Here is a 26,278-nt window from a genome sequence, read left to right as displayed (position 1 = left end):
ATCTGTCCCCTCCGTCTGTCCCTCCCTCCGTGTCCCCAGGCCAGCACACACGGCTGTCACCTCCTGCCATCACTGTCACCTCTGTCATCACTGTCACCTCCTGCCAGCGCTGTCACTGTCACCTCTGTCCCCTGCTGTGAGGGGACACTCGTGGCAGGGGACAGAGGGGACGGGGGCCCCCTGTGCTCGGGGGGGGGTTCTGGGAGGGGAGGGCTGAGTGCCAGGGGGGCTCTGTCACACTGGGGTACACGGGGGACGTGGGGGATTGGTCACGGGTGGGTTTGGGGGGGATTTGGGGGAATTTGTCACTTGTAGGGATGTGAGGCTGCATCACGGGTTGAGTTTTGGGGGATTTTGGGGGATTTCTCATGAGTGGGTTTTGGAGGCCGGGTACCCGGGTGGGGTACAGGAGGATTTGGGGGATTTAACCCGAGGAGGTTTAGGGGCAGTGTCAAAGGCGGATATGGGGGATTTAGGGGATTTCTCACGGGTGGGTACTGGGCGATTTGGGGGATTTCTCACGGGTGGAGTACAAGGGGGATTTAGGGGATTTTTGCCCTAAAACGGTGGGGGCTGTGTCATGGGTGGGTATGGGAGAGTTGGGGTGTTTCTTATGGGTGGGGTACAAACGGGATTTAGGGGATTTATCACGGGTGGGTTTTGGGCGCGGTGTCACGGGCGGGGACTTGGGAGATTTCTCCCAGTCTGAGCCCCACCCGAGCGGCACAGCGCCCTGAGCGTGTCCGTGGGGGGGCAGTGCCACCTCGGTGCCACCCCGGAACCCCGGGAGGGGACAGGGAGGGGACAGAGGGACCCGGGGGCGGAGCCAGAGCGGGGGCGTGGCCATGGGGCTGAGATTGAGCCTCGTTATGTCCATATATGGATATGGGCGGTCCATAGGCTGAGATTGAGCCCGCCTTATATCCATATATGGGCATGGGCGTGTACGTAGGCGGAGCCACAGAGAGGCGTGTTATATCACGTGATGGTTAATGGGCGTGGTCAAACTCCATAAATGGCCATGGGCGGGGCCATGGGGGCGGGGCCGGGCGGCGATGGCGTCGCTGTTCGGCGGAGTGGAGGGGTGAGGGGTCGCGCTGGGCGCGGGGGGGCTCGGGGGGGGCTCCCCAATCCCGGGGGGCTGCACCGGGACCCCCTCCCTGATCCCTGACCCCCGATCCCCGCTCGGGTACCCCCATCCCGGGGGGGCGAGTGGGGGGACCATGGGGTGGGGGGGTGCTGGCAGTGTCCCATGGGATGGGGACAATGGGGGGGTGTCCCGGTGGGATGGGGGACAATGGGGGGGGCGCTGGCAGTGTCCCGGTGGGATGGGGACAATGGGGGGGCGCTGGCAGTGTCCCATGGGATGGGGACAATGGGGGGGTGTCCCGGTGGGATGGGGGACAATGGGGGGGTGTCCCGGTGGGATGGGGACAATGGGGGGACGCTGGCAGTGTCCCGGTGGGATGGGGGACAATGGGGGGGCGCTGTCAGTGTCCCGGTGGGATGGGGACAATGGGGGGACGCTGGCAGTGTCCCGGTGGGATGGGGGACAATGGGGGGACGCTGGCAGTGTCCCGGTGGGATGGGGGGACAATGGGGGCTGTCCCGGTGGGATGGGGGACAATGGGGGGGCGCTGGCAGTGTCCCGGTGGGATGGGGACAATGGGGGGGGCGCTGGCAGTGTCCCATGGGATGGGGACAATGGGGGGGTGTCCCGGTGGGATGGGGACAATGGGGGGGTGTCCCGGTGGGATGGGGACAATGGGGGGTGCTGGCAGTGTCCCATGGGATGGGGACAATGGGGGGGTGTCCCGGTGGGATGGGGGACAATGGGGGGGGCGCTGGCAGTGTCCCGGTGGGATGGGGACAATGGGGGGGCGCTGGCAGTGTCCCATGGGATGGGGACAATGGGGGGGTGTCCCGGTGGGATGGGGGACAATGGGGGGGCGCTGGCAGTGTCCCATGGGATGGGGACAATGGGGGGGTGTCCCGGTGGGATGGGGGACAATGGGGGGGCGCTGGCAGTGTCCCCCCAATGTCCCCGCAGGGGGGGCACCCACTCCAAGGTGGTGCTGGTGTCCGGAGATGGGAAAATCCTGGCCGAGACCGAGGGACCCTGCACCAACCACTGGGTGAGTGGGGACAGCGCTGAGCCAGCCGGGGGGGTGGGACACGGGGGACAGGACACGGGGCAGGGTTTGGGACATGGAGCCGAGTTTGGGACACAGAGTGGGGTTTGGGACACGGGGTTTGGGACATGGAGTGGCATTTGGGACAGGGAGCTGAGTTTGGGACATGGAGCTGAATTTGGGACACAGGGCAGGATTTGGGACACGGGGCTGGGTTTGGGACGTGGAGCTGGGTTTGGGACATGGAATGGGGTTTGGGACACAGGGCAGGGCTGTTCCTGTTTGTCCCCAAACTCGTGGACACTTGGGTGGGACACAGTCACTGCAGGCAGTGCCACGGTGTCCCCTGTGCCCAAAAACCCTGGGATGGAGCCTTAGAGTGTCCCCAAACCCAAAATCCCATGTAGGCTCCCAAAGATGGAGCCCTGGTGGCTCAGGGTGTCCCCAAACCCCCTGTGTGACCCCGGGCTGAGCCCTGGTGGCTCAGGTGTCCCCAAACCCCTGTGTGACCCCGGGCTGAGCCCTGGTGGCTCAGGGTGTCCCCACACCCCCTGTGTGACCCCGGGCTGAGCCCTGGTGGCTCAGGGTGTCCCCAAACCCCTGTGTGACCCCAGCTGAGCCCTGGTGGCTCAGGGTGTCCCCAAACCCCCTGTGTGACCCCGGGCTGAGCCCTGGTGGCTCAGGGTGTCCCCAAACCCCTGTGTGACCCCAGCTGAGCCCTGGTGGCTCAGGGTGTCCCCACACCCCTGTGTGACCCCAGCTGAGCCCTGGTGGCTCAGTGTCCCCACACCCCTGTGTGACCCCAGCTGAGCCCTGGTTGGTCACTGTCCCCTGTCACAGCTGATCGGCCCCGAGCTGTGCCTGCAGAGGATCGAGCGCATGGTCAGCGAGGCCAAGAGCAAAGCGGGCGCCGACCCCCAGGTGCCCCTGCGCTCCCTGGTGAGTCCCTGCCCTGTCCCCAAACCCCCAGTGCCACCCTGGCCTGTCCCCAAACCCACCCGTGCCACCCTGCCCTGTCCCCAAACCCCTGTTCTGTCCCCAAACCCCTGCCACCACCCAGTGCCACCCTGTGCTCCCTGGTGAGTCCCCTGCCTTGTCCCCAGCCCCCACGATGTCCCAGTGTGTCCCAGGGGGTGCCCCAGTGCCAGTCCCAGTTTGTCCTGTCCTCAGGGGCTGTCCTGGTGCCAGTCCCAGTTTATCCCAGTCTATCCCAGTCTCTCCCCAGGGTCTGTCCCTCAGCGGGGGTGACCATCCCGCCGCCGTGGCCGCGCTGTGCCGGGAGCTATCCCAGTCTGTCCCAGTCTATCCCAGTGTATCCCAGTCTATCCCAGTCTGTCCCAGTCTCTCCCAGTCTATCCCAGTTTCTCTCCCCAGTCTCTCCCAGTCTATCCCAGGGTATCCCAGTCTATCCCAGTCTATCCCAGTCTGTCCCAGTCTCTCCCAGTCCATCCCAGTCTATCTCCCACCCAGGGTCTGTCCCTCAGCGGGGGTGACCATCCCGCCGCCGTGGCCGCGCTGTGCCGGGAGCTGCAGGATCGTTTCCCGGCGCTGAGCCAGAGCTGCAGCGCCAGCAGCGACGCGCTGGGGGCCATGGCCACGGCCTCCGACCACGGTGACACCCGCCCTCATCCCAGCCTTTGTTTTTATTTAAAATCCTTATTTCATATGGTTTTTAATTATTTTTATTTTTTTATTATTATATTTTATTATTTTTATTTCTATTTTTATTTTATTTTAATTTTTAATATTTTTATTTCTATTATTTTTATTATATTTATTTTTATTATTTTTACTTTTATTTCTATTATTTTTAATTTTTAATTTATTTTTTATTTTATTTTTTATTTTTAATTCTATTCAAAGCACATGCTTGTGATTGTAGTTCTATTTTATATATATTAAGTTCTATTTTATATACATTATTAATATATATGATACATATACTATATATTAATCATTATGTATGTAATGCACATATATATTGCATATTATATATTTTATATTATCTATGATACATTATATGATATATATTGCATATTATATATTGCATATTCTATATTTTATATTATAGTTATATCTACTGTATTTCTTATATATTATATGTTATATATAGTTCAATATCCTATATATAAAATTTTGGAAGCTTTTTTTTCGCCATTTTCCCTTAAAAAACAGTGGTTTTTGGGGGAGGGGGGGTCAGCCCAAAAAATCCCAATTGTTCAATTTTTAGGGTCACATTTTGGGATTTTTAACCCCTGGGATGTCACACTCCACAGGTGGCATCATGTCCATCCATCCCAGAAAATCCCAAATGTTCATTTTTGGGGTCATTTTTGGGTTTTCCCCGCAGGTGGCGTCGTGCCTGTCCATCTATCCATCCCAGAAAATCCCAAATGTTCATTTTTGGGTCATTTTTGGGGTCATTTTTGGGTTTTCCCCGCAGGGGGCATCGTGCTGATCGCGGGCACCGGCTCCAACTGCAAACTCATCAACCCCGACGGCTCCGAGAGCGGCTGCGGGGGATGGGGCCACATGATGGGGGACGAGGGCTCTGGTGAGACCCTGGGGGGTTGGGGTGGGAGCTGGGGTCCTACAGGGGCTTTGGGGTGGGTATTGGGGTCCTGGAGGAGTTTTGGGATGGGCTTTGGGGTCCTAGAGGGGCTTTGGGATGGGTATTGGGGTCCTACAGGGGCTTTGGGGTGGGTATCGGGGTCCTGGAGGGGTTTTGGGTTGGGTATCAGGGTCCTACAGGGGCTTTGGGATGGGTATTGGGGCCCTTAGGGGTTTTGGGATGGGTATTGGGGTTCTGGAGGGGTTTTGGGTTGGGTATCAGGGTCCTCAGGGGTTTTGGGATGGGTATTGGGGTCCTACAGAGGCTTTGGGATGGGTATCGGGGTCTTTGAGGGGTTTTGGGTTGGGTATCAGGGTCCTCAGGGGTTTTGGGATGGGTATTGGGGTCCTGGAGGGGTTTTGGGGTGGGTATTGGGGTCCTGGAAAGTTTTTGGGATGGGTATCAGGGTCCTACAGGAGCTTTGGGATGGGTATTGGGGCCCTTAGGGGTTTTGGGATGGGTATTGGGGTCCTGGAGGGGTTTTGGGATGGGTATCAGGGTCTTTGAGGGGTTTTGGGATGGGTATTGGGGCCCTTAGGGGTTTTGGGATGGGTATTGGGGTTCTGGAGGGGTTTTGGGTTGGGTATCAGGGTCCTCAGGGGTTTTGGGATGGGTATTGGGGTCCTACAGAGGCTTTGGGATGGGTATCGGGGTCTTTGAGGGGTTTTGGGTTGGGTATCAGGGTCCTCAGGGGTTTTGGGATGGGTATTGGGGTCCTGGAGGGGTTTTGGGGTGGGTATTGGGGTCCTGGAAAGTTTTTGGGATGGGTATCAGGGTCCTACAGGAGCTTTGGGATGGGTATTGGGGTCCTGGAGGGGTTTTGGGATGGGTATCAGGGTCTTTGAGGGGTTTTGGGATGGGTATTGGGGTCCTACAGGGGCTTTGGGATGGGCTTTGGGGTCCTAGAGGGGTTTTGGGATGGGTATCGGGGTCCTACAGGGGCTTTGGGATGGGTATTGGAGTATTGAGAGGTTTTGGGGTCCTTGAGGGGTTTTGGGATGGGTATTGTGTTCTGGAAAGGCTTTGGGATGAGTGTTGGGGTCTTTGGGGCGGTTTTGGGATGTCTGTCAGGGTGCCCCAGGAGTATTTGGGGTCCCAGGATGGTGACCCCATTCCTGACCCCATTCCTGACCCTATTCCTGACCCCATTCCCGACCCCATTCCCGACCCCCCTGCAGCGTTCTGGATCGCTCACCGCGCTGTCAAGGCCGTGTTTGACTCCCTGGACAACCTGCAGCCGGCGCCCCACGACGTGGGGTTTGTCCAGCAGGCCATGTACGACTATTTCCAGGTGTGCTGGATTTGGGGTTGGGGGATTGGGGTGGGCATCAGGGTCCTGGAAGGGTTTTAGGATGGGTATTGGGGTCCTGGAGGGGTCTGAAATGGGTATTGTGGCGCAGGGAGAGCTTTGGGATGGGTATCGGGGTGCTTGGGGATTTCGGGATGGGTATTGGGGTATTGAGGGGTTTTGGGATGGGTATTGGGGTCCTTGGAGGGTTTGGGATGTGTATTGGGGTATTGAGGGGATTTGGGATGGGTATTGGGGTATTGAGGGGTTTTGGGATGGGTATTGGGGTCCTTGGAGGGTTTGGGGTGGGTATCAAAGTCCTGGAAGGGTTTTGGGATGGATATTGGGGTCCTGGAGGGGTCTGAGATGGGTATCATGGTGCTGGAAGATCTTTGGGATGGGTATCGGGGTGCTTGAGGATTTTGGGATGGGTGTTGGGGTCCTGGAAGGGTTTGGGATGGATATCAAAGTCATGGAAGGGATTTAAAATAAATATTAAAATATTGAGGGGTTTTGGGATGGGTGTTAAAGTCCTTAGGGGTTTTGGGATGGGTATCAGGGTCCTGGAAGAGTTTTGGGATGGGTGTTGGGGTCCTGGAAGGGTTTTGGGATGGGTGTTGGGGTCCTGGAAGGGTTTTGGGATGGGTGTTGGGGTCCTGAAGGGTTTTGGGATGGGAGTTAGGGCTCAGGATCTGGGATCACTCCTCTGGAACATTGGGGTGCCCTGAGGGGTCCCCAGCCCCCAGCCAGGCCCGTGCCCCGACCCCCCAGATCTCGGACAGGATGGGGCTCCTGACCCACCTGTACCGCACCTTCGAGAAGGCCAAGTTCGCGGGGTTCTGCCGGAAACTGGCCGAGGGTAGGGAACAGCCCCGGTGTCCCTGTGCCACTGTCCTGTGCCACTGTCCCTGTGCCACTGTCCCCGTGCCATTGTCCCTGTGCCATTGTCCCTGTGCCACTGTCCCTGTGCCACTGTCCCTGTCCCCATTGTCCCTGTGCCATTGTCCCTGTGCCACTGTCCCTATCCCCATTGTCCCTGTCCCCATTGTCCCTATCCCCATTGTCCCTGTCCCCATTGTCCCTGTCCCCATTGTCCCTGTGCCATTGTCCCTATCCCCATTGTCCCTGTGCCACTGTCCCTGTGCCCATTGTCCCTGTGCCACTGTCCCTGTGCCACTGTCCCTGTCCCCACTGTCCCTGTGCCATTGTCCCTGTGCCATTGTCCCTGTCCCCATTGTCCCTGTGCCACTGTCCCTGTGCCATTGTCCCTGTGCCATTGTCCCCGTGCCATTGTCCCTGTGCCACTGTCCCTGTGCCACTGTCCCTGTCCCCATTGTCCCTGTGCCACTGTCCCTGTGCCATTGTCCCTGTGCCATTGTCCCTATCCCCATTGCCCCTGTCCCCATTGTCCCTGTGCCATTGTCCCTGTGCCACTGTCCCTGTGCCATTGTCCCTGTCCCCATTATCCCTGTGCCATTGTCCCTGTGCCATTGTCCCTGTGCCATTGTCCCTGTCCCCATTGTCCCTGTGCCATTGTCCCTGTGCCATTGTCCCTGTCACCATTGCCCCTGTCACCCATTTGTCCCCATCCCCCTTGTCCCTCTCCCGCTTTTTTCCCTGTCCCCATTATCCCTGTCTCCCTTGTCCCTGTCCCCATTATCACTTTTCCCCTTGTCCTTGTCCCCATTGTCCCCATCCCCCTTGTCCCTGTCACCCTTTGTCCCTCCCGGTGCCACTCCCTGCTCTCTGCCCCGGGTGCACCTTGACCCTGAGCACTCTGTGTCCTCCTCGGGGTGGGGACACCCATGTGCCACCAAGTGTTGGGGACACAGGGTAGTGTCCCATGTCCCTGAGTGTCCCATGTCCCCATGGGTGCCACGTTCCTGTGTGTCCCATGTCCCTGGTGTCCCATGTCCCTGTGGGTGCCATGTCCCTGTGTGTCCCTGAGTGTCCCTTAGTGTCCCATGTCCCCATGGGTGCCACGTCCCTGTGTGTCCCATGTCCCCATGTGTCCCTGTGGGTCCCCATGTGTCCCTGTGGGTCCCCATGTGTCCCATGTCCCTCTGTGTCCCTGTCTGTGCCATGTCCCTGTGGATGCCACGTCCCTCTGTGTCCCTGTGTGTGCCATTGTCCCTGTGGGTGCCACGTCTCTGTGTGTCCCCGAGTGTCCCATGTGTCCCTGTGTGTCCCCATGTGTCCCATGTCCTTGAGTGTCCCTGCGTGTGCCATGTCCCTGTGTGTGCCATGTCCCTGCGTGTCCCATGTCCCTGTGTCCCCGTGTGTCCCCAGTGTCCCATGTCCCCGTGCCACCCCCAGGTGCCCAGCTCGGTGACCCCCTGTGCTGCCACGTCTTTACCGAAGCCGGCGAGTTCCTGGCTCGCCACGTGGTCGCCGTGCTGCCCAAAATCCACCAGGTGAGCCCTCACCGGGGCAGGGGGAGGTGACATCTGACAGCGGTGCCACCGCGGGGGGAGGTGACATCTGCCAGCGGTGCTGAGTGTCCCCCCCTGCAGAGCCTGTTCCTGGGCGAGCTGGGGCTGCCCATCGTCTGCGTGGGCTCGGTGTGGAACAGCTGGGAGCGCCTGCAGCCGGGTGAGCGCCGCGAGGGGAATTTAGGGGTTTGGGGTCCGTGTTTTGGGGCGCCCCGTGACCCCGCGGGCGCGGCCGCTGTCGCAGGGTTCGTGCGGGTGCTGGAGCGGGCGCGGGCCGCGGCTCCGGGCGGCGCTTTCTCGCGGTTCAGCCTGCTGAAGCTGAAGCGCTCCTCGGCGCTGGGCGGGGCGCGCCTGGCCGCGCGTGGCGTGGGAGCCGCGCTGCCGCTGGATCCACACGGGAACGTGGACGTGTTCTACACCCACGAGTTCTGAGCCGGGAAACGCCGCGGGAGACACCCAGAAACGGGGAGAGACCAAAGAACCGCGGGGAGCGCCCGCGACAGGGGGTTTGTGGTTCGGCAATAAAACGGTTGCACTGCCCCAAGGGGAGTGGGAATGGGGCGGGAACGGGAATGGGAGATTGGGATGGGGGCGGGAATGGGGCAGGATGGGAATGGGAATGGAAATGGGAGAGTGGGAATGGGGTGGGAATGGGGCAGGATGGGAGTGGGAGAGTGGGAATGGGGATGGGGCTGGACGGGACCAGGAGTGAGGGGATGGGGCAGGATGGGAATGTGTATGAGTTCTACACACACGAGTTCTGAGCCAAAAAAAAAACTGGGGGGAGAGACCCAAAAACGGGGGAGAGAGCTCCAAAAACTGGGGGAGCGCCCACGAGAGGGGGTTTGTGATTCAGCAATAAAACGGTTGCACTGCCCCAAGGGAGTGGGAATGGGAATGGGAATGGGAATGGGAATGGGAATGGGAATGGGAGCGTGGGAATGGGGCAGATGGAGATGGGAATGTGGGGTTGGGGCAGGATGGGAATGGAAATGGAAATGGAAATGGAAATGGGGTGAGATGGGAATGGGAATGAGGGGAAGGGGCAGGTGGGACAGGAAGGAAATGGGATCATGGGAATGGGGCAGGATGGGACCAGGAGTGTGGGGCTGGGATGGGGGTGGGAGAGATGGGTGGGATGGGAATGGGAATGGGAATTGGGTTGGGAATAGTGGTGGGATTGGGAATGGTATAGGGAATGGGGATGGGAATTGGGTTGAGAATGGGATTGGGATGGGGATTGGGATCAGGATTATTATTATGATTAAAATTGGGATTGGTATTTGGATTAGGGTCAAAATCAGTATTAGGATTATGAATATTAGGAATAGGACTGTGATTGGGATTTAGATTGGGATTAGGGATGGGATTGGGAACAGGACTGGGAATGGAGTGCTGAGCCTGGCAGCACAGGCAAGGAGGGCTCTGCATCCAAGGAAAAGCAGGAAGAGGAGGAAGGAGGAAATCCCAAAGATTGGATCAGGGATGTGACATCCATGACCTGGGAATGCACATGGAGCTGCTGGAGCAGCTTTTGGGGCAATTTCCACATTAAAAAGGAAAAAAAAAAAAAAAAAAAAAAAAAAAAAAAAAAAAAAAAAAAAAAAAAAAAAGAAGGAAAAGAAATCCCAGTTTTTTTTCCCGGGAATCCAAGGAGCCAGAAAGGATGAAAAATCCAGAAGTGAAATTCCTAAGGCTCCAACTGGGAATGACTGGGATCACTGGGAGGGCTCACAGATACCCCTCAGTTTTCCAAGGAAAATTCCAGCCCTTCTCCCTTCCAAAAAAACTTTATTTGGGATAATGCCTCGTCTGAAATTTACAGCATGAGGGAGGAAAAAAGGAGGAAACTGGGGAGAAATCCAAGGAAAACTGGGAAAAGGAGGAGGGGAGGGTGTGGGATCATACCGGGGGTGGATCCCATCCTGGCCAGCCCCAAATGGGATTTTTAGGGAGGCATTCCTGTAGGGAAATGGTTCCAGAGGGGCTGGGAAAACTGGGAGCCAGGAATTCCATGAGCTCAGCCCTGTTCATGGTCCAGTGGCCCCTGATCCTGCTGATCCAGGAATTTAGGGAATGGGAATTTGCAGGGATGAGCTCATCCAGCAGGAATGGGGCTGATTGCTGCTGCTTTCCCAGGATTCTCACTTTCCCTGGAAAAGGGTTCCCTGGTTTGGGATTTCCAATTCCAGAAAATTCCTGATTTCCTTGGATAAGAATTCCTAATCCCAAAAAGTTCCTGATTTCTCTGGAGAAGAGGGATTTCTGACCTGGAGAAATCCCTTTTTTTCTCATGGATTCCTAATCCTGGGAAGTTCCTGATTTCCTTGGACTGAGATTTCTGAGCTTGGGAAGCTCCCACTTTTCCTGGATAGGGATTCCCAATCCCAAGGAGCTCCTATTTTTCCTCTCTAGGGATTTCCAATCCCAAAAAATTCCTGCTCTCCTTGGACAAGGATTCCCAATCCCAAGGAGCTCCCACTTTCCCTGGGCAGGGATTTCTGACCTGGAGAAATTCCTTTTTTTTTTTTTTTCTCATGGATTCCCAATCCCAAAGTTTCAGATTTCCCTGGATAGGGTTTCTGACCTAAAAAAGCTCCTCCTCTCCTTGGACAGGCATTCCCAATCCCAAAAAGCTCCTGATTTCTCTGGGTAGGAATTTCCAATCCCAAAAAGTTCCTGATTTCCCTGGACAGGTATTTCTGACCTTGGGAAGCTCCTGCTCTCCTTGGATAGGAATTCCCAATCCCAAAAAATTCCTGCTCTCCTTGGATAGGGATTCCCAATCCCAAGGAGCTCCCACTTTCCTTGGACAGGGATTTCTGACCTGGAGAAATTCCTTTTTTTTTTTCCTCATGGATTCCCAATCCCAAAAAGTTCCTCAGTTCTCAGGATAGGAATTCCCAATCCCAAAAAGTTCCTGATTTCCTTGTATGGGATTTCAGACCTGGGAATTTCCTCCCCTTTCCCTGGATTTCTGAGCCTTTTAAAACTTTGGGAGCAGCTGGGATTTAGGGAACTCCAGCACTCATGGATGGGGAAGGAAATGAATTGCCAGGATCAAATTCTGATCCTTGGAAAAGGGATCAGCAGCAGGATATTCCCAAAAAACCCCTCTTGGGGGGTTCATCCCAACAGAGGAGCCCTTGGAATGCTGCTCCAAGAGGGATTTTTTGGGAATATCCTGATGCTGATCCAACCCCTCCCTCCCTCTCCTCTCTGCCAGGAATTTGGTTTTCCTTGGATTTTATCCATGAGGAATTAGGGCTGTAGTGTCAGATGAGGAATTCTTTAAGGGGTGAAGAGGAATTTGGGGAATCCAGGTTTCCCTAAAAACCTCAGGAATTGGCAGGATCCCCCTGCTCGGCTTCCATGTGGAGGAATTTCAGAATCACACCTTGGAACCCTTCAGTTCCAGCAGGAAAAATCCCATTGCAGAAAATCAGGGAAAACCTTGGGATCCCTAAAATCCCTCCAGAAGCACCAAAACCTGATCTCCCCATGACTGATTTTTTTTCCTTGATTTTCCCCATGATTATTCCATGATTTTTTTCCACGAGATTTTCCCACCACAAATCCCAGGAAGCCAAAAACTGCCAAGAAAAAAAAAAAAAAAAAGTGAGGAAAAAGCTGATAAAAAGAAAAATAAAAATAGGGAAAACCAAAAATAAGTACTTGGAGCTGGAGCAGATCCCTGGAGCCACTCCAGGCTCTTCCCATGTCCCAAATTTCCCTGGAGCAGGAATCAGTCTCTGGCCATTCCCAGGGTCAGTATTTCACTCCAGGCACAAATTCCTTGGCATCTGGATTCAAGTTGCTTTTGCTCTGGAAAAAAAAAAAAAAATTGGGAATGAGATGTGTCAGAATTCCAGGGGTTTCCCACATTGCCACAGCTGGAGGTGGGACACAGGGGGATTGCAGGGATGGGAGAATTCCTGGGATTAGGAGAATTCCAGGGATGGGAGAATTCCAAGGATTGGGCAATTCCAGGGATGGGACAATTCCAATTATGGGACAATTCCAGGGATTGAAGAATTCCAAGAATTTCACAGTTCCATGGATGGAATAATTCCAAGGAAGAATCCCATGGATGGGAGAATTCCAGGATGGGACAATTCCTGGGATTTGACAATTCCAGGGATGGAACAATTCCCGAGATTTGACAATTCAAAGGATTTGACAATTCCAAGGATTAGAAATTTCCATGGATAGCACAATTCCAAGGATGGGACAATTCCAAGGATGTGACAATCCCAAGGTAGAAACCCAGAGATAGAAAAATTCCAGGGATGGGATATTTCAAGGGATGGGATAATCCCAAGGAATAATCACAGGGATAAGAGAATTGCAAGGATTGGACAATTCCAGGGATGGGATATTTCCAAGGATGTGACAATTCCAAGGAATAATCTCAGGGATTTGACAATTCCAGGGATGGGCCAATTCCTGGGATGGGATAATTCCAAGGAAGAATCCCAGGGACAGAAAAATTCCAGGGATGGGATATTTCCAGGGATGGGACAATCCCAAGGAATAATCTCAGGGATGGGAGAATTCCAGGATGAGACAATCCCAGGGATGGGACAATCCCAAGGAATAATCCCAGGGATAAGAGAATTGCAAGGATTGCTCAGTCCTAGGGATGGGATATTTCCATGGATGCGACAATTCCAAGGAATAATCTCAGGGATGGAAGAATTCCAGGATGGGACAATTCCTGGGATGGGATAATCCCAAGGAAGAATCCCAGGGACAGAAAAATTCCAGGGATGGGATATTTCCACGGATGGGACAATCCCAAGGAATAACCGCAGGGATAAGAGAATTGCAAGGATTGCTCAATCCCAGGGATGGGATATTTCCAAGGACATGACAATTCCAAGGAATAATCTCAGGGATGGGAGAATCCCGGGATGGGCCAATCCCAGGGATGGGGCAGTTCCAGGATGGAGAGTCCCGTGCTGCTCACCAGGATGTCCTCGGCGCCGTCGCCCACGGCCAGCCCGTGCAGCTGCTGCTGGAGCTGCCCCATCCCCTGCGGGAGGTCCCGCGCCGGGATGAACCAATCCTGCTCCTCCTCCTCCAGCATCTCCTGGAAGCAGCGATCCAGGAACTCCTGCTCCTGCAGCTCCTCCTCCACCTGCCCACACAGACACAGCCCGTGGGAAGCACATCCAGGGGTTTTCCACAGGGTGTGGGAAGAGCCTGTGCTGGGTTGGTGTGGTCAGAAATGTGAATTCTGTCCCCATCTGGGTGGGGCAGTGCCCCTGATCTCCTGGCACACATTATCTGCTCATGGGCCATCTTTAAACCAGCTGGGCAATCATCTTTATCTTCCCACAGCCCATCCTCCCTCCAGGAGATATCTCCTGTTAATGGCCACTGAGTCCCAGGGCATGACTGATAAAATTCCATCATCCCACTGGGAGATGCTCCAGCCAGGGGAGGAGCCAAGCCTTTCCTACCCAGATCAAAACTGACATTTGGAACACCAGAGCAGCCTTTGCCACTGGATTCCAGAGGAAAGCCAGACCTTTGCACATCATCCCTGCACCTTCAGAGGAAACTGCACCTTCTCCAGGAGCACTGCTCCAGCTGAACCACATCTGCCCCTGCAGGAGGATGCAGCCACCATTGAATGGGACTGTGCCAACACCCTGACTGACTGACGGGTGTCAGCTTGGATTCTGACTCTGGCAGGGTTTGGGATTGTTCTGTGTAATACTGCATTGCTATTTTAATTTTCCTAGTAAAGAACTGTTATTCCTAATTCCCATATCTTTGCCTGAGAGCCCCTTAATTTCAAAATTATAATAATTTGGAGGGAGGGTGTTTACATTCTCCATTTCAAAGATAAACTGTCTTTATTGGCAGACACCTGTCCTGCAAACCAGGACAGCCTGGAGCTCCAAGGAGCTCTTGGGATCATGGAATTATTGAATTATTCCTGTTGGGAATGAGGATTCCAGCCCCTTTTCCAAGAGGAATTTTCCCAATTTTCAGGCTCATCCCGTCCCCATTCCCAAATCCTGGCCCCTCCATCAAGGAATTGTAGAGATCCCTGAATTTTCCTGGAATTCCTGGAGCTGCCCAGGCAGGGAAGCCGAGGATGGGGCTGGGAATTGCAGCCGTTCCCATTTTCCTGCTTTTCTCTGGATTTAGGAGACTCTAAGAGGGGAGAATCCTGAAAATTTTGCTCCACAAAAATGTTGGGAAAACCTGAGTTTTTCCATGTTCTGGAGCAGTGGGAAAAGTGGGAATTGTGCCCCAGGATTCTGCACGTCCAGGTGAACATTCCCTGTTTTCCAGCCTTGATGTTTCCCTCAGCTCCATCTTGTGCTGGATCCAAAATCCCAAATCCTCACTAATTCCTCAAATCCCAAAAAAACCCAGATCCCCCTTAAAAAAAACCCAAATCCCTAAAACTCCCTCAAAACCCCCAAAAAAACCCAAATCTCAAAAAAACACCAATCCCCCCAAAAAATTAATTCCTCAAAAAACTCCCACATCCCCCCAAAACCTCAAATCCCCAAATCCAAAAAGGGAAGGGGGGTCCCAAAAAGTAAAGGGAAGGCAAATCCTAAAAAAGAAAGGGAAGGAGATCCCAAAATCCCAAAAAGGAAAGGGAAAGGAAATCCCAAAATCCCAATAAAGGAACAGAAGGGAAATCCCAAAATCCCAAAATCCCAAAAAGGAAAGGGAAGGGGGATCCCAAAAACTCAGGAAGGATCCAAAGGATTTTTTCCCAACTTTCTTCCAGATCCAACCCAAGAGGATAATGTGAAAAAAACTTAAATTTTTAAATTTTAAAATACTGGAATAAATATAAAGCAAAATAAAAGTTTTAAAGAAGTTTCTCTTTCATCTTCTTCTTCAGAAATCTAAATAATCCTGTTTAATTAGATTAAGAAATCTTTTTAATTAAATTTAAAAATCTTGTTTAATTAGATTTAAAAATCTTAAGATAAAAAAATTGCAAGTCACAAGTAATTAAAGTGTTATTAGTAAAAATATTAGTTAAAAGTAAAAATAATTATTAAGTTATAAAGTTAATTAATAAGTTATTAAGTAAAAAGTAAAAATAATTTTACTTTTCTAATTAGACAATTAGCTCTTAAAAGGCCTTATAAATTAACTTAAAGTACTGTAAAACTCACAGTCTGTGAAAATGTAATATAAATAAAAATATTAATAGAAAATAAATTAAAATTAAATTGAAATTAATACACATCCAAGTCCAAAGGGAAAAAAAAGCCTGAAACATTTAATTCCAACACAAAAAAGCAATAATAATAAATTAAATAGATACATAAATAAGTAGGAGAATAAATTTAAAAGTAGATTAAATAAATAAAAAAATAAAATTTATTTTATTGAAAAGAAATTTAAAATAAATAAAATTAATATTAATAAAACAAAAAATAGATAAAATAAAGAGATAATAAAATAAAATACATTAAATACAAAAATAAATTAAATGCCTAAATAAATAAAATTTATTTCTATTTAAAATATTAACTAAATAAATTAAAATTAATAAAATGAAATCAAATAAATGAATAAATAAATAAAACATGTAAATAAATGGTGTTTATTTTTATTAAAAATAAAATTTTAAAAAGAAAATAGATAAAATATATAAATAAAATTTACTTTTATTAAAAATAAATTTTATTTAAAGTAACATTAATAAAATATATTTAATTATTTAATTAGCTAATAAAAGTACATCAATAGATAAAATTTATTTTTATTTAAGAGAAATATTAATTAAAAATAAATATTAATAAAAATGAAGTAAATAAAACAAATAGATAAACCAATAAATAAATACTTAAAATATATAAATTAATGACATTTATTTTTATTAAAAATAATTATTAATTAAATAAAATAGATACTAAATGAATAACGAATGAAAAATAAGAAAGAAAAACAATGCAATGATAATAAAATAAATACTAACAAATTAAATTAAAAATACAATGAAATAAAATAAAGAGCATAAAAAATAAAATAAAATAAAATAAAATAAAATAAAATAAAATAAAATAAAATAAAATAAAATAAAATAAAATAAAATAAAATAAAATAAAGAAAGAAAAATAAAATAAATAAAATAAAATAAAGTCAAGCAGTGCCCTGACCTGCCTGTTGAAATCCTCCTCGTTCTCCATCCACATGTACTCTGCAAAGGGGTTGCTCTCCTTCTCCTCGTGCCCGTTCCCCACGGGATCCTCCTTGGATTTGGGGCTGGAGCTGCTGCCGAGCTCGGAGCCATTCATCCTGGGATGGGAATTGGGAATTGGGAATTGGGAATGAGGGACTTGGAGCCATTCATCCTGGGATGGGAATTGGGAATTGGGAATTGGGAATGAGGGACTTGGAGCCATTCATCCTGGGATGGGAATTGGGAATTGGGAATTGGAGCCATTCATCCTGGGATGGGAATTGGGAATTGGGAATGAGGGAATTGGAGCCATTCATCCTGGGATGGGAATTGGGAATAGGAATGAGGGACTTGGAGCCATTCATCCTGGGATGGGAATTGGGAATTGGGAATGAGGGACTTGGAGCCATTCATCCTGGGATGGGAATTGGGAATGAGGGACTTGGAGCCATTCATCCTGGGATGGGAATTGGGAATGAGGGACTTGGAGCCATTCATCCTGGGATGGGAATTGGGAATTGGGAATTGGGAATTGGAGCCATTCATCCTGGGATGGGAATTGGGAATTGGAGCCATTCATCCTGGGATGGGAATTGGGAATTGGGAATTGGAGCCATTCATCCTGGGATGGGAATTGGGAATGGGAATGAGGGACTTGGAGCCATTCATCCTGGGATGGGAATTGGGAATGAGGGAATTGGAGCCATTCATCCTGGGATGGGAATTGGGAATTGGGAATGAGGGAATTGGAGCCATTCATCCTGGGATGGGAATTGGGAATGGGAATTGGGAAGAGGGACTTGGAGCCATTCATCCTGGGATGGGAATTGGGAATTGGGAATTGGGAATTGGGAATTGGGAATTGGAGCCATTCATCCTGGGATGGGAATTGGGAATTGGGAATGAGGGACTTGGAGCCATTCATCCTGGGATGGGAATTGGGAATAGGAATGAGGGACTTGGAGCCATTCATCCTGGGATGGGAATTGGGAATTGGGAATTGGAGCCATTCATCCTGGGATGGGAATTGGGAATTGGGAATTGGAGCCATTCATCCTGGGATGGGAATTGGGAATGAGGGACTTGGAGCCATTCATCCTGGGATGGGAATTGGGAATTGGGAATGAGGGACTTGGAGCCATTCATCCTGGGATGGAAATTGGGAATGAGGGACTTGGAGCCATTCATCCTGGGATGGGAATTGGGAATTGGGAATTGGAGCCATTCATCCTGGGATGGGAATTGAGAATTGGGAATGAGGGAATTGGAGCCATTCATCCTGGGATGGGAATTGGGAATTGGGAATTGGAGCCATTCATCCTGGGATGGGAATGGGAATGGGAATTGGGAATGAGGGACTCGGAGCCATTCATCCTGGGATGGGAATTGGGAATTGGGAATGAGGGACTTGGAGCCATTCATCCTGGGATGGGAATTGGGAATTGGGAATGGGAATTGGGAATTGGAGCCATTCATCCTGGGATGGGAATTGGGAATTGGGAATGAGGGACTTGGAGCCATTCTTCCTCGGATGGGAATTGGGAATTGGGAATTGGGAATGAGGGACTTGGAGCCATTCATCCTGGGATGGGAATTGGGAATTGGGAATGAGGGACTTGGAGCCATTCATCCTGGGATGGGAATTGGGAATTGGGAATGAGGGACTTGGAGCCATTCATCCTGGGATGGGAATTGGGAATTGGGAATGAGGGCCTTGGAGGCATTCATCCTGGGGACTCTGGGATGGGAATGGGGAGTGAGGGAGCAGCCAGAGATCCCAACCCAGCCCAGATCCCACTGCCACCATGCGGAGGGCTGCATTGATCCCGGGGGGATCTTCCAGCTTTAATGAGCCTAAAATCCAGCCCAGTGTTGGGAATCCATCATTCCATAAATCCATCATTCCATCAATCCATCAATCCATCATTCCATCATTCCATCATTCCATCTTTCCATTAATCCATCAATCCATTATTCAATCATTCCAGTAATCCATCATTCCATCTCTCCATCAATCCATAAATCCATGGATCCATTCATCCATAGATCCATCCATAGATGAATACATGGATCCATCAATCCATCCATAAATCCATCCATCTATAAATCCATCAATCCATGGATCAATTCACGGATCAATCCATCAGTACATGGATCCATCAATCCATTAAACCATAAACTCATACATCCATCAATCTATCAAGCCATAAATCCAGGAATCAATCCATGGATCCCTCCATCCATCAGTCCATCAATTAATCAATCCCTCCATCCACAAATCCATCCATCCATGACTGGCTTATCCTTGAGAAGGATCATACTATCCCAAAAATGCCAAAGTTTGGGAAGTTTTTAGAAGTTTGGGAATGGGGGATGAGGTCAGGGATGATGGGAGAGCTGGGAATGTTCCCCTGGAGAAGAGAAAATTCCAGGGAATCCTCAGAGTCCCTGCAGGGGCTCCAGGAGAGCTGGAATTTGGGACAAGGCCTGGAGGGACAGGACACAGGGAATGGCTCCCACTGGGAAAGGGGAGATGGGGCTGGGATCTTGGGAAGGAATTCCTGCCTGGGCTGCAATTCCCAGATTTGCTGTGGCTGCCCCTGGATCCCTGGGAATGTCCAAGGCCAGGGATCCACCTGGGACAGTGGGAGGTGTTGGGGTTGGAATGGGATGGGATTTAAGGTCCCTTCCCACCCAAATTCCAGGATTCCATGGAGGAATCCAGGCAGGAGAGGCCAGGACACTTTTCAGGCTCCCTCTGCTCCTCCAGAGCAGGAATTATGGAAAATCACCAGGCCAGGTGATCCCAGAACCTGGATCCTTTCCCAAAACCTGGATCTTTTCCCAGAACCTGGATCCTTTCCCAAAACCTGGATCCTTTCCCAAAACCTGGATCCTTTCCCAAGGCCTGGATCCTTTCCCAAGGCTTGGATTCTCCCATTCCCAGCTCCACAGCTCCAGCTGGTGCCACCACTTTCCCAACACTCCTTCCCAGATCTCCTGACTCCCACTCCAGGAATTCCCAATCCCTTGGGCTCTAATCCCCTTTCCCAGATACAATCCCTGCAGGCAGAATCCCACATCCTGTTCCTTATCCCATTTTCTCTCCTGGCTGTGTGGATTTTTCCCATTCCCAGCTCTCCCAGATGCCGAGGAACCACGGCCTGTTTCCTATTTCCAGCCTGGATCCAGGATAATCTCATCTCATCCCACTCTGTTTTAATCCCCACCACAATCCCAGCACAGCTCTGCTGGATTCTCCCAGAAAAAACCTCCAGCTCCTGAACCCAGTCCAAGCAATGCTCAGGAACCTCATTCCAAATTCCTTCTGGAGCAGCTGCCAGGATTCTCTCCAGGAAACCTGGGCCTCACCTCCCTCCCAGCCAGGAATTCCTTCCCAATATTCCATAAAAATCTCCCCTTTCCCAGTGGGAGCCATTCCCTGTGTCCTGTCCCTCCAGGCCTTGTCCCAGATTCCAGCTCTCCTGGATCCCATTTAGGGACTCTGAGCATTCCCTGGAATTTTCCCTTCTCCAGGGGAACATTCCCAGCTCTCCCAGCCCGGCTTGGAGCATCTCCATGGCACAGGAAGGGTTAACCAGCAGAATTCCATCCCAAAATCCCAATATCCTGCCCATCCCAGCCCAGTGGCAGTGGGAATCCATTCCCTGCATCCCTTTGGAAAAGCTCCTTCCCCAAGGAACAGAGCTGCTTTTCCCATGGCAGCATTCCCAGCACAAACAATTCCAGGGCTGGAATTCCAACGGGATCCCCGTGCCAGGGATCCCAGTTTATCCTGGTTTATCCACCCCCATTCCCTCTGCAAACATCAGGAGGGGAAGCACAGCTCAGATTTGGGAATTTTGGAGCCTTTTCCCCACCAGAACCATTCCACAATTGCAGGATTTGATCCATGGTTTTGTTGTCACACCCTCTCTCAGCCTGGCAGCTCCCAAAATCCCAAATCCCAGCAGAACAGGCACTGTCAGCACACAAGAAAGGAGCTGGCAGCTCCCAGGATTCCAGAGCTGGAATGATCCCAGGGATTGTCCCATCCAGGATGAGCCTTGGTGACCCAGGTTCATCATTCCATGGCAAACCAAATCTCCTGGGAAGGGACAATTCTGTTTTTTCTCCTTTCACCAATGCCAGCAGGGACAGGGCTGGAGCTGTGGATTGGGTTGGAAATGAGAAATTCCCAAAGGGTTAAATCCTCCTGGAACTGCTGGAGGGAATCCAGAGGATTTGGAAAGCTGGGAATGTTCCCCTGGAGAAGGGAAAATTCCAGGGAATGCTCAGAGTCCTTGCAGGGGCTCCAGGAGAGCTGGAATTTGGGACAAGGCCTGGAGGGACAGGACACAGGGAATGGCTCCCACTGGGAAAGGGGAGATTGGGCTGGGATCTTGGGAAGGAATTCCTGCCTGGGCTGCAATTCCCAGATTTGCTGGGGCTGCCCCTGGATCCCTGGGAATGCCCAGGCAGCGAGTCTGCCAAACCCACACAGGCTGGGGGATCCAAAGGAAACTGGGGGTGGGAATGGGAATGGGGATGGGAAACGGGAACCGGGAATGGGGATGGGGATGGGAATGGGGAATGGGGATGGGGATGGGGATGGAGAAGCCGATCCCAGCCCGGGACTTCGGGGACTGTTTTGGGATACACTTCCCGGCGGTACCGGGGCAGGAGCCCAAGCGGAGCCTGGCAGGGTCCCAGCGCCAACCGGAGCCCCTCAGGAGCCCGCGGGACAGCGGGGCCTGCTCGGCCGCTCAGCCCCCGTGTGCCCGGTGTCCCCGTGTCCCCCCGTGCCCCCCGGTGGCTCGGGCTGTGTCCCTCCGCTGTCCTCGCCATGTCTCGGGCGGTGTCCCCGCTGTCCCCCCCCTCCGGTACCTCGGGCCGGGCCGGTGCCGCTCCGCGCCCTCAGCCGCCGCCGCCGCCGCCAACACGCCCACGCCTCCCATTGGCCAGCGCCGCCACGTAGCCCCGCCCCTCAGCGCTCTGGTTGGGTAACGCGGATGCAAACCGCGTTGCTATTGGACGGCTGAGCTGTCAATCACGTAGCACAGCACACCCACCGAGCCGCGCTCCGCATTGGCTGCCGCCGGCGGCGCTGATTGGCTGAGCGCACGCGTCCCCCACGTGGGGCAGACGGGCAAACGCGGGTGGGCGGGGCCACACGCGATGTAAATAACAGTGAACGCCCCGCCTCCGCGGCTGGGCAATGATTGACAGAAGTTTCGTCCAATGGGAGGAGATATTACAAACAACCCGCCACGCCGCGGAGGTGTGTTGATAGAGGAACGCTGATTGGCCGAATCATGTAAACACAGTGAGGGGGCGGGGCGGTCACGTGCCCGGCGCGTGGTTTGTGGGGGGAGCCCCAACCTGAATTTTGGGGGGAGAATTGAGCTGTGACCCCCCCCCAGTGCTGGGGACATCCGGCTCTGCACCCCCAAAATGGGGGGTACGGGACCCCAGAACGGGGGAGCACATGGGGGGAGCCGGGTCCCGCTTCTGCGCCCCCAGATTGGGGATAAGTGGGTGGGGGGCTCAGCCCTGCACCCCGAATTTTGGGGACACTCTGGGGGGTTTTACCCAGTCCCACACCCCCATAATAGGGCCAGGAACGTGGGGGGGGGGGGGGTGCTCAGCCCTGCACCCCCAGTTTTGGGGACACTTTTGGGGGTTTCACCCAGCCCCGCACCCGAATATTTGGGACAGCAGCAGTGGGGGTACCCTGCTCTGCATCCCTAATTTTGGGGACATTATTGGGGGGTTTTACCCAGACTCGCACCCCAATATTGGGGCCAGAAACGGGGGGGACCCTTCTCTGCACCCCAAATTTCGGCGCCACCTCCAGGTGGGGACAATGGGGACAGCCCCGGGGGGGTCCCGCTCGTGCAGCCGCGGTTTTGGGGTCACCAGGATATTTCCCCAACATCGCACCCCGATAAAGGTGAGACCCGTGTCCGGGGCCCCCCCGGCTGCTCCAGCGCCGCCTCCCCGCGGTGACGATCCCGATCCCTGTCCCGATCCCTGTCCCGATCCCTGTCCCGATCCCGGATCCCGGTCCCGGTCCCGATCCCCGCGCGGATCCCGCGATGCCGGCGGGCGGCGGCGGCTCCTCCGCGCCCCCCCGAAATCGGGGTCCCCGGCCCCCCCCGAGCCCGCTGCCCCCCGACCCCGTCGGACGGTGAGTGCCCCGCACCCCCCGCGTGTCCCCAAGTCCCCCCCGCGTGTCCCCAAGTCCCCGCCCCGCCTTTCCCAGCCTCACGTGGCACATCCCGACCCCGAATTTTGGGGAGATGCAGCTGCGAACCCCCAGATTTGGGGTGAGGGTCCCACCTCACCTTGGGGGGCTCCGGCGGGAAGGTGCCCGTGGGAGGGGGGGACACACCTGTGGGGACCCCCATGGCAGAAAAGGGGGAGCAAAAATCTCCCTGCACCCCTCGGTGTGACCCCGAGCCCATTCCCCACTCCAGACCGGGATTTTTGGGGTGAGGGGAGCAATTTTGGGGTGAGGGGAGCAATTTTGGGGTCTCTGCGCCCTGGGGGATTCACCCCTCGGTGTGACCCCAAACCCATTCCCTGCTCCGTGCTGGGGTTTTTGGGGTGGGGGGCGCAGATTTTGGGGTCTCCGTGCCCTGGAGGCTCCATGCACAGTTTGGGGGTCACCCTGGGACAGGGACACCCCGAATCTTTGGGGTGTGTCCCCTCCCCAAACGTGGGGTCCCCTCAGTCCCCCCGGGCGCTGCTGAGGGATGGGGACAATTCACGGCTGGGGGACAATGCGGGGGGGGGTTGGATGGAGGGCAGTGTCCCCAAATTTGTCCCCCAGGCCAGCAACTGGGTGGTGGCACGAGGGTCGCCAGTGTCCCCAGAGCTATTTCCGTCCCCGTGCCCCCAGCAGGTGCTAATCCCGGGCCAGTCCCAAAAACAAGAGGGACAAACACGACAAAGTGTCCCCAAGGCCAGCGCGGGGCTGTAAAACGAGCAGGAGGTGACAATCCCCGTCCCCAGGGCCACCCAGAACGCGACACCTCGGGGACAAGTGACACCCCCGGGGGTGGCTGCGGGCTCCTTGTATGGCTGGGGACAGCGGTGGCACCAGACGGGACAAAAATAGCGCGGGGCTGATCCCGGCAAAGGCTGAGGGGACACGGGGGTGGCACCTCGGGGTTTGGGGTGCGGGGGGGCTGTGGTGGCACTGGAGGGGTGGCACGGGATGTCGCCAGGGTTGGGGACAGATGTGCTGGGGGGTTTGGAGCGGGACAGCCCCGCGAGGTCACCGAGGGCCACTGAGCCACTCCGGGAATGTCACCAACACACGGGGACACAGCCGGCGATGACAGCGAATGTCACACAGCGCCAGGGCTGGCAGCGCACGTGGTGCCGGGCACGGGGACAGCGACACGGGGCTGGCTGTCCCCAAACAGCGACACGGGGCTGGCTGTCCCCTGTCCCCAAACAGTGACACAGGACTGGCTGTCCCCAAACAGCGACACGGGGCTGGTGTCCCCTGTCCCGTCCCTAACAGCGACACGGGGCTGGCTGTCCCCGCGTTGTTTCCTGTCCCCAAACAGTGACACAGGACTGGCTGTCCCCTGTCCCCAGCAGTGACACAGGGCCGGCTGTCCCCTGTCCCCAGCTGTGAAACGGGGCTGGCTGTCCCCTGTCCCGACACAGTGACACAGGGCTGGCTGTCCCCTGTCTTGGCCCCAGCAGTGACACAGGGCTGGCTGTCCCCTGTCCTGTCCCCACACAGTGACACGGGGCTGGCTGTCCCCTGTCCTGTCCCCACACAGTGACACGGGGCTGGCTGTCCCCTGTCCCCAGCAGTGACACGGGGCTGGCTGTCCCCGCGCTGTCCCCACACAGGGACACGGGGCTGGCTGTCCCCTGTCCCCACACAGTGACACGGGGCTGGCTGTCCCCTGTCCTGTCCCCACACAGTGACACGGGGCTGGCTGTCCCCTGTCCTGTCCCCACACAGTGACACAGGGCTGGCTGTCCCTTGGCCCAGCAGTGACACAGGGCTGGCTGTCCCCTGTCCCCAGCAGTGACACGGGGCTGGCTGTCCCCTGTCCTGTCCCCACACAGGGACACGGGGCTGGCTGTCCCTTGGCCCAGCAGTGACACGGGGCTGGCTGTCCCCTGTCCCCAGCAGTGACACGGGGCTGGCTGTCCCCTGTCCCCAAACAGTGACACAGGACTGGCTGTCCCTTGGCCCAGCAGTGACACGGGGCTGGCTGTCCCCTGTCCCCAGCAGTGACACGGGGCTGGCTGTCCCCTGTCCCCACACAGGGACACGGGGCTGGCTGTCCCCTGTCCCCAGCAGTGACACGGGGCTGGCTGTCCCCTGTCCCCAAACAGTGACACGGGGCTGGCTGTCCCCTGTCCTGTCCCCACACAGGGACACGGGGCTGGCTGTCCCTTGGCCCCAGCAGTGACACGGGGCTGGCTGTCCCCGCGCTGTCCCCTGTCCCCCCGCTCTCAGGGGACACGGACCGCGCTCTGTCCCCGCCCCGGCGCCGCTGTCGCGCAGCGCTGTCCCCTCGGGGCTGGTGGCCCCATCTGCTGTCACACCTTGGGGACATCGCTGAGAGCTCCGCGACCCCCGGGGCTGGCCCGGCTGAGGAGTTAATGAGTTAATGTGTTAATGAGTTAATTGGGGACAGCAGCTGCCCAGCGTCCCCCGGAGCCTCCAGTCCCCCATTACCCCAAGGCCACCACATGTCCCCAAGTGCCACCATCCCCCCAGAGACGGGGATTCCATCCTGGCCTGGGCAGCTGTGCCAGGGCTGGAAAAGCTTTTCCAGGAGGAAAATTCCCATTACCCCACCTGAGGCTGTTCCTGAGATCTCATCCCATCCCAAATCCCTGTTCCCAAATCCCCGTTCCCACCCCACTGATCCTCCCTGATCCCCCTTTTCTCCAGACTGAGCATTCCCAGCTCCCAAAAATCCCCTCATTTTCTGGCTACATCCCAAAAATATTCTCCTCACCATCCCAAAATTCTTGTGGGACAGAGGATTCAGGGCTGATCTGAGTTGTTTGTTTTTTTTTTTTTTTTTTTTTATTTGTTTGTTTGTTTGTTTTTGGATGGAGGGGATTATTTTGACCCTCAGCATATCCAAGATGAGTAAAAGCAATTTGGGATATTTGGGATTGCTCAGCATCCCTAAAAGAGCAGAATTCTTCGTGCCCATCCTTTAATTTAAATATTTACGAGAATTCCTTCAATTCTGTCCTTCAGGGTTAAAGTGACCAAAAGTGATTCCCCAATTTTGGGGTTCACGCCAGATTTTCCCTCCCAAAATCTTTTCCATCAGGAAAAACTCAGGCTGGAATTGGCAAAACAGCCTCAAGTCCATGGAATTCAGCTGGGAATTGGATGCAGGAATTTTGGGAATACAGAAGGATTTTTCCTTCCTGAGTTAGCTCGGATTTTTTGGGAAAATCCGACCCCAGGGAGTCACTTTGGCTGGATTTTGTTGTGGGTGCCCAAAATTCAGCTCCAAAATATGCTCTGAATTCCCTGGAAATGGTGTGGGATGGGGCAGGGTTGCAAAATTTGGAATTTTGGGATTTTCAAAGGAATAACACAGCAGCTTTAAAGGTGTTTTTGGTGATTCTTGGATTCCAGAA

General features: G+C 53.6%; 2 protein-coding genes across 2 annotated transcripts; one reads left to right on the top strand and one right to left on the bottom strand.

Moving 5' to 3' along the window:
- Positions 1-1,035: 1,035 nt before the first annotated feature.
- On the top strand, positions 1,036-10,971 carry NAGK (N-acetylglucosamine kinase). Its single transcript, XM_056490409.1, has 10 exons — positions 1,036-1,084; positions 2,051-2,135; positions 2,973-3,071; positions 3,603-3,744; positions 4,576-4,686; positions 5,922-6,034; positions 6,803-6,890; positions 8,348-8,445; positions 8,545-8,623; positions 8,708-10,971. Exons 1-10 carry the CDS (start codon positions 1,056-1,058, stop codon positions 8,893-8,895), a joined length of 1,032 nt encoding a protein of 343 aa, XP_056346384.1. The 5' UTR covers positions 1,036-1,055; the 3' UTR covers positions 8,896-10,971.
- PAIP2B (poly(A) binding protein interacting protein 2B) lies at positions 10,239-21,598 on the bottom strand. Its single transcript, XM_056490411.1, has 4 exons — positions 21,521-21,598; positions 16,611-16,749; positions 13,433-13,603; positions 10,239-12,288 (listed from the first exon to the last, which is right to left on the bottom strand). Exons 1-4 carry the CDS (start codon positions 21,589-21,591, stop codon positions 12,232-12,234), a joined length of 438 nt encoding a protein of 145 aa, XP_056346386.1. The 5' UTR covers positions 21,592-21,598; the 3' UTR covers positions 10,239-12,231.
- Between the last annotated feature and the right edge of the window lie 4,680 nt (positions 21,599-26,278).

The sequence above is a fragment of the Oenanthe melanoleuca genome, chromosome 4 (assembly GCF_029582105.1).
Source record: "Oenanthe melanoleuca isolate GR-GAL-2019-014 chromosome 4, OMel1.0, whole genome shotgun sequence".
Taxonomy (NCBI): Eukaryota; Metazoa; Chordata; class Aves; order Passeriformes; family Muscicapidae; genus Oenanthe; species Oenanthe melanoleuca.
The sequence above is the reverse complement of the archived record's forward strand: the minus strand, read 5'-3'. Positions and strand labels throughout refer to the sequence as shown.

What these genes read in the sequence shown, in the direction of transcription:
- NAGK (XM_056490409.1), top strand. Translation starts at nt 1,056, where the DNA reads ATGGCGTCGCTGTTCGGCGGAGTGGAGGG. An exon ending in CTGTTCGGCGGAGTGGAGGG is followed by an intron (nt 1,085 to 2,050) that starts GTGAGGGGTCGC and finishes ATGTCCCCGCAG; the next exon opens with GGGGGGCACCCACTCCAAGG. An exon ending in TGCTGCCCAAAATCCACCAG is followed by an intron (nt 8,446 to 8,544) that starts GTGAGCCCTCAC and finishes CCCCCCCTGCAG; the next exon opens with AGCCTGTTCCTGGGCGAGCT.
- PAIP2B (XM_056490411.1), bottom strand. Translation starts at nt 21,591, where the DNA reads ATGGGAGGCGTGGGCGTGTTGGCGGCGGCGGCGGCGGCTGAGGGCGCG. An exon ending in CGGCACCGGCCCGGCCCGAG is followed by an intron (nt 16,750 to 21,520) that starts GTACCGGAGGGG and finishes TTCCCATCCCAG; the next exon opens with GATGAATGGCTCCGAGCTCG. An exon ending in AGGAGGATTTCAACAGGCAG is followed by an intron (nt 13,604 to 16,610) that starts GTCAGGGCACTG and finishes CTGTGTGGGCAG; the next exon opens with GTGGAGGAGGAGCTGCAGGA.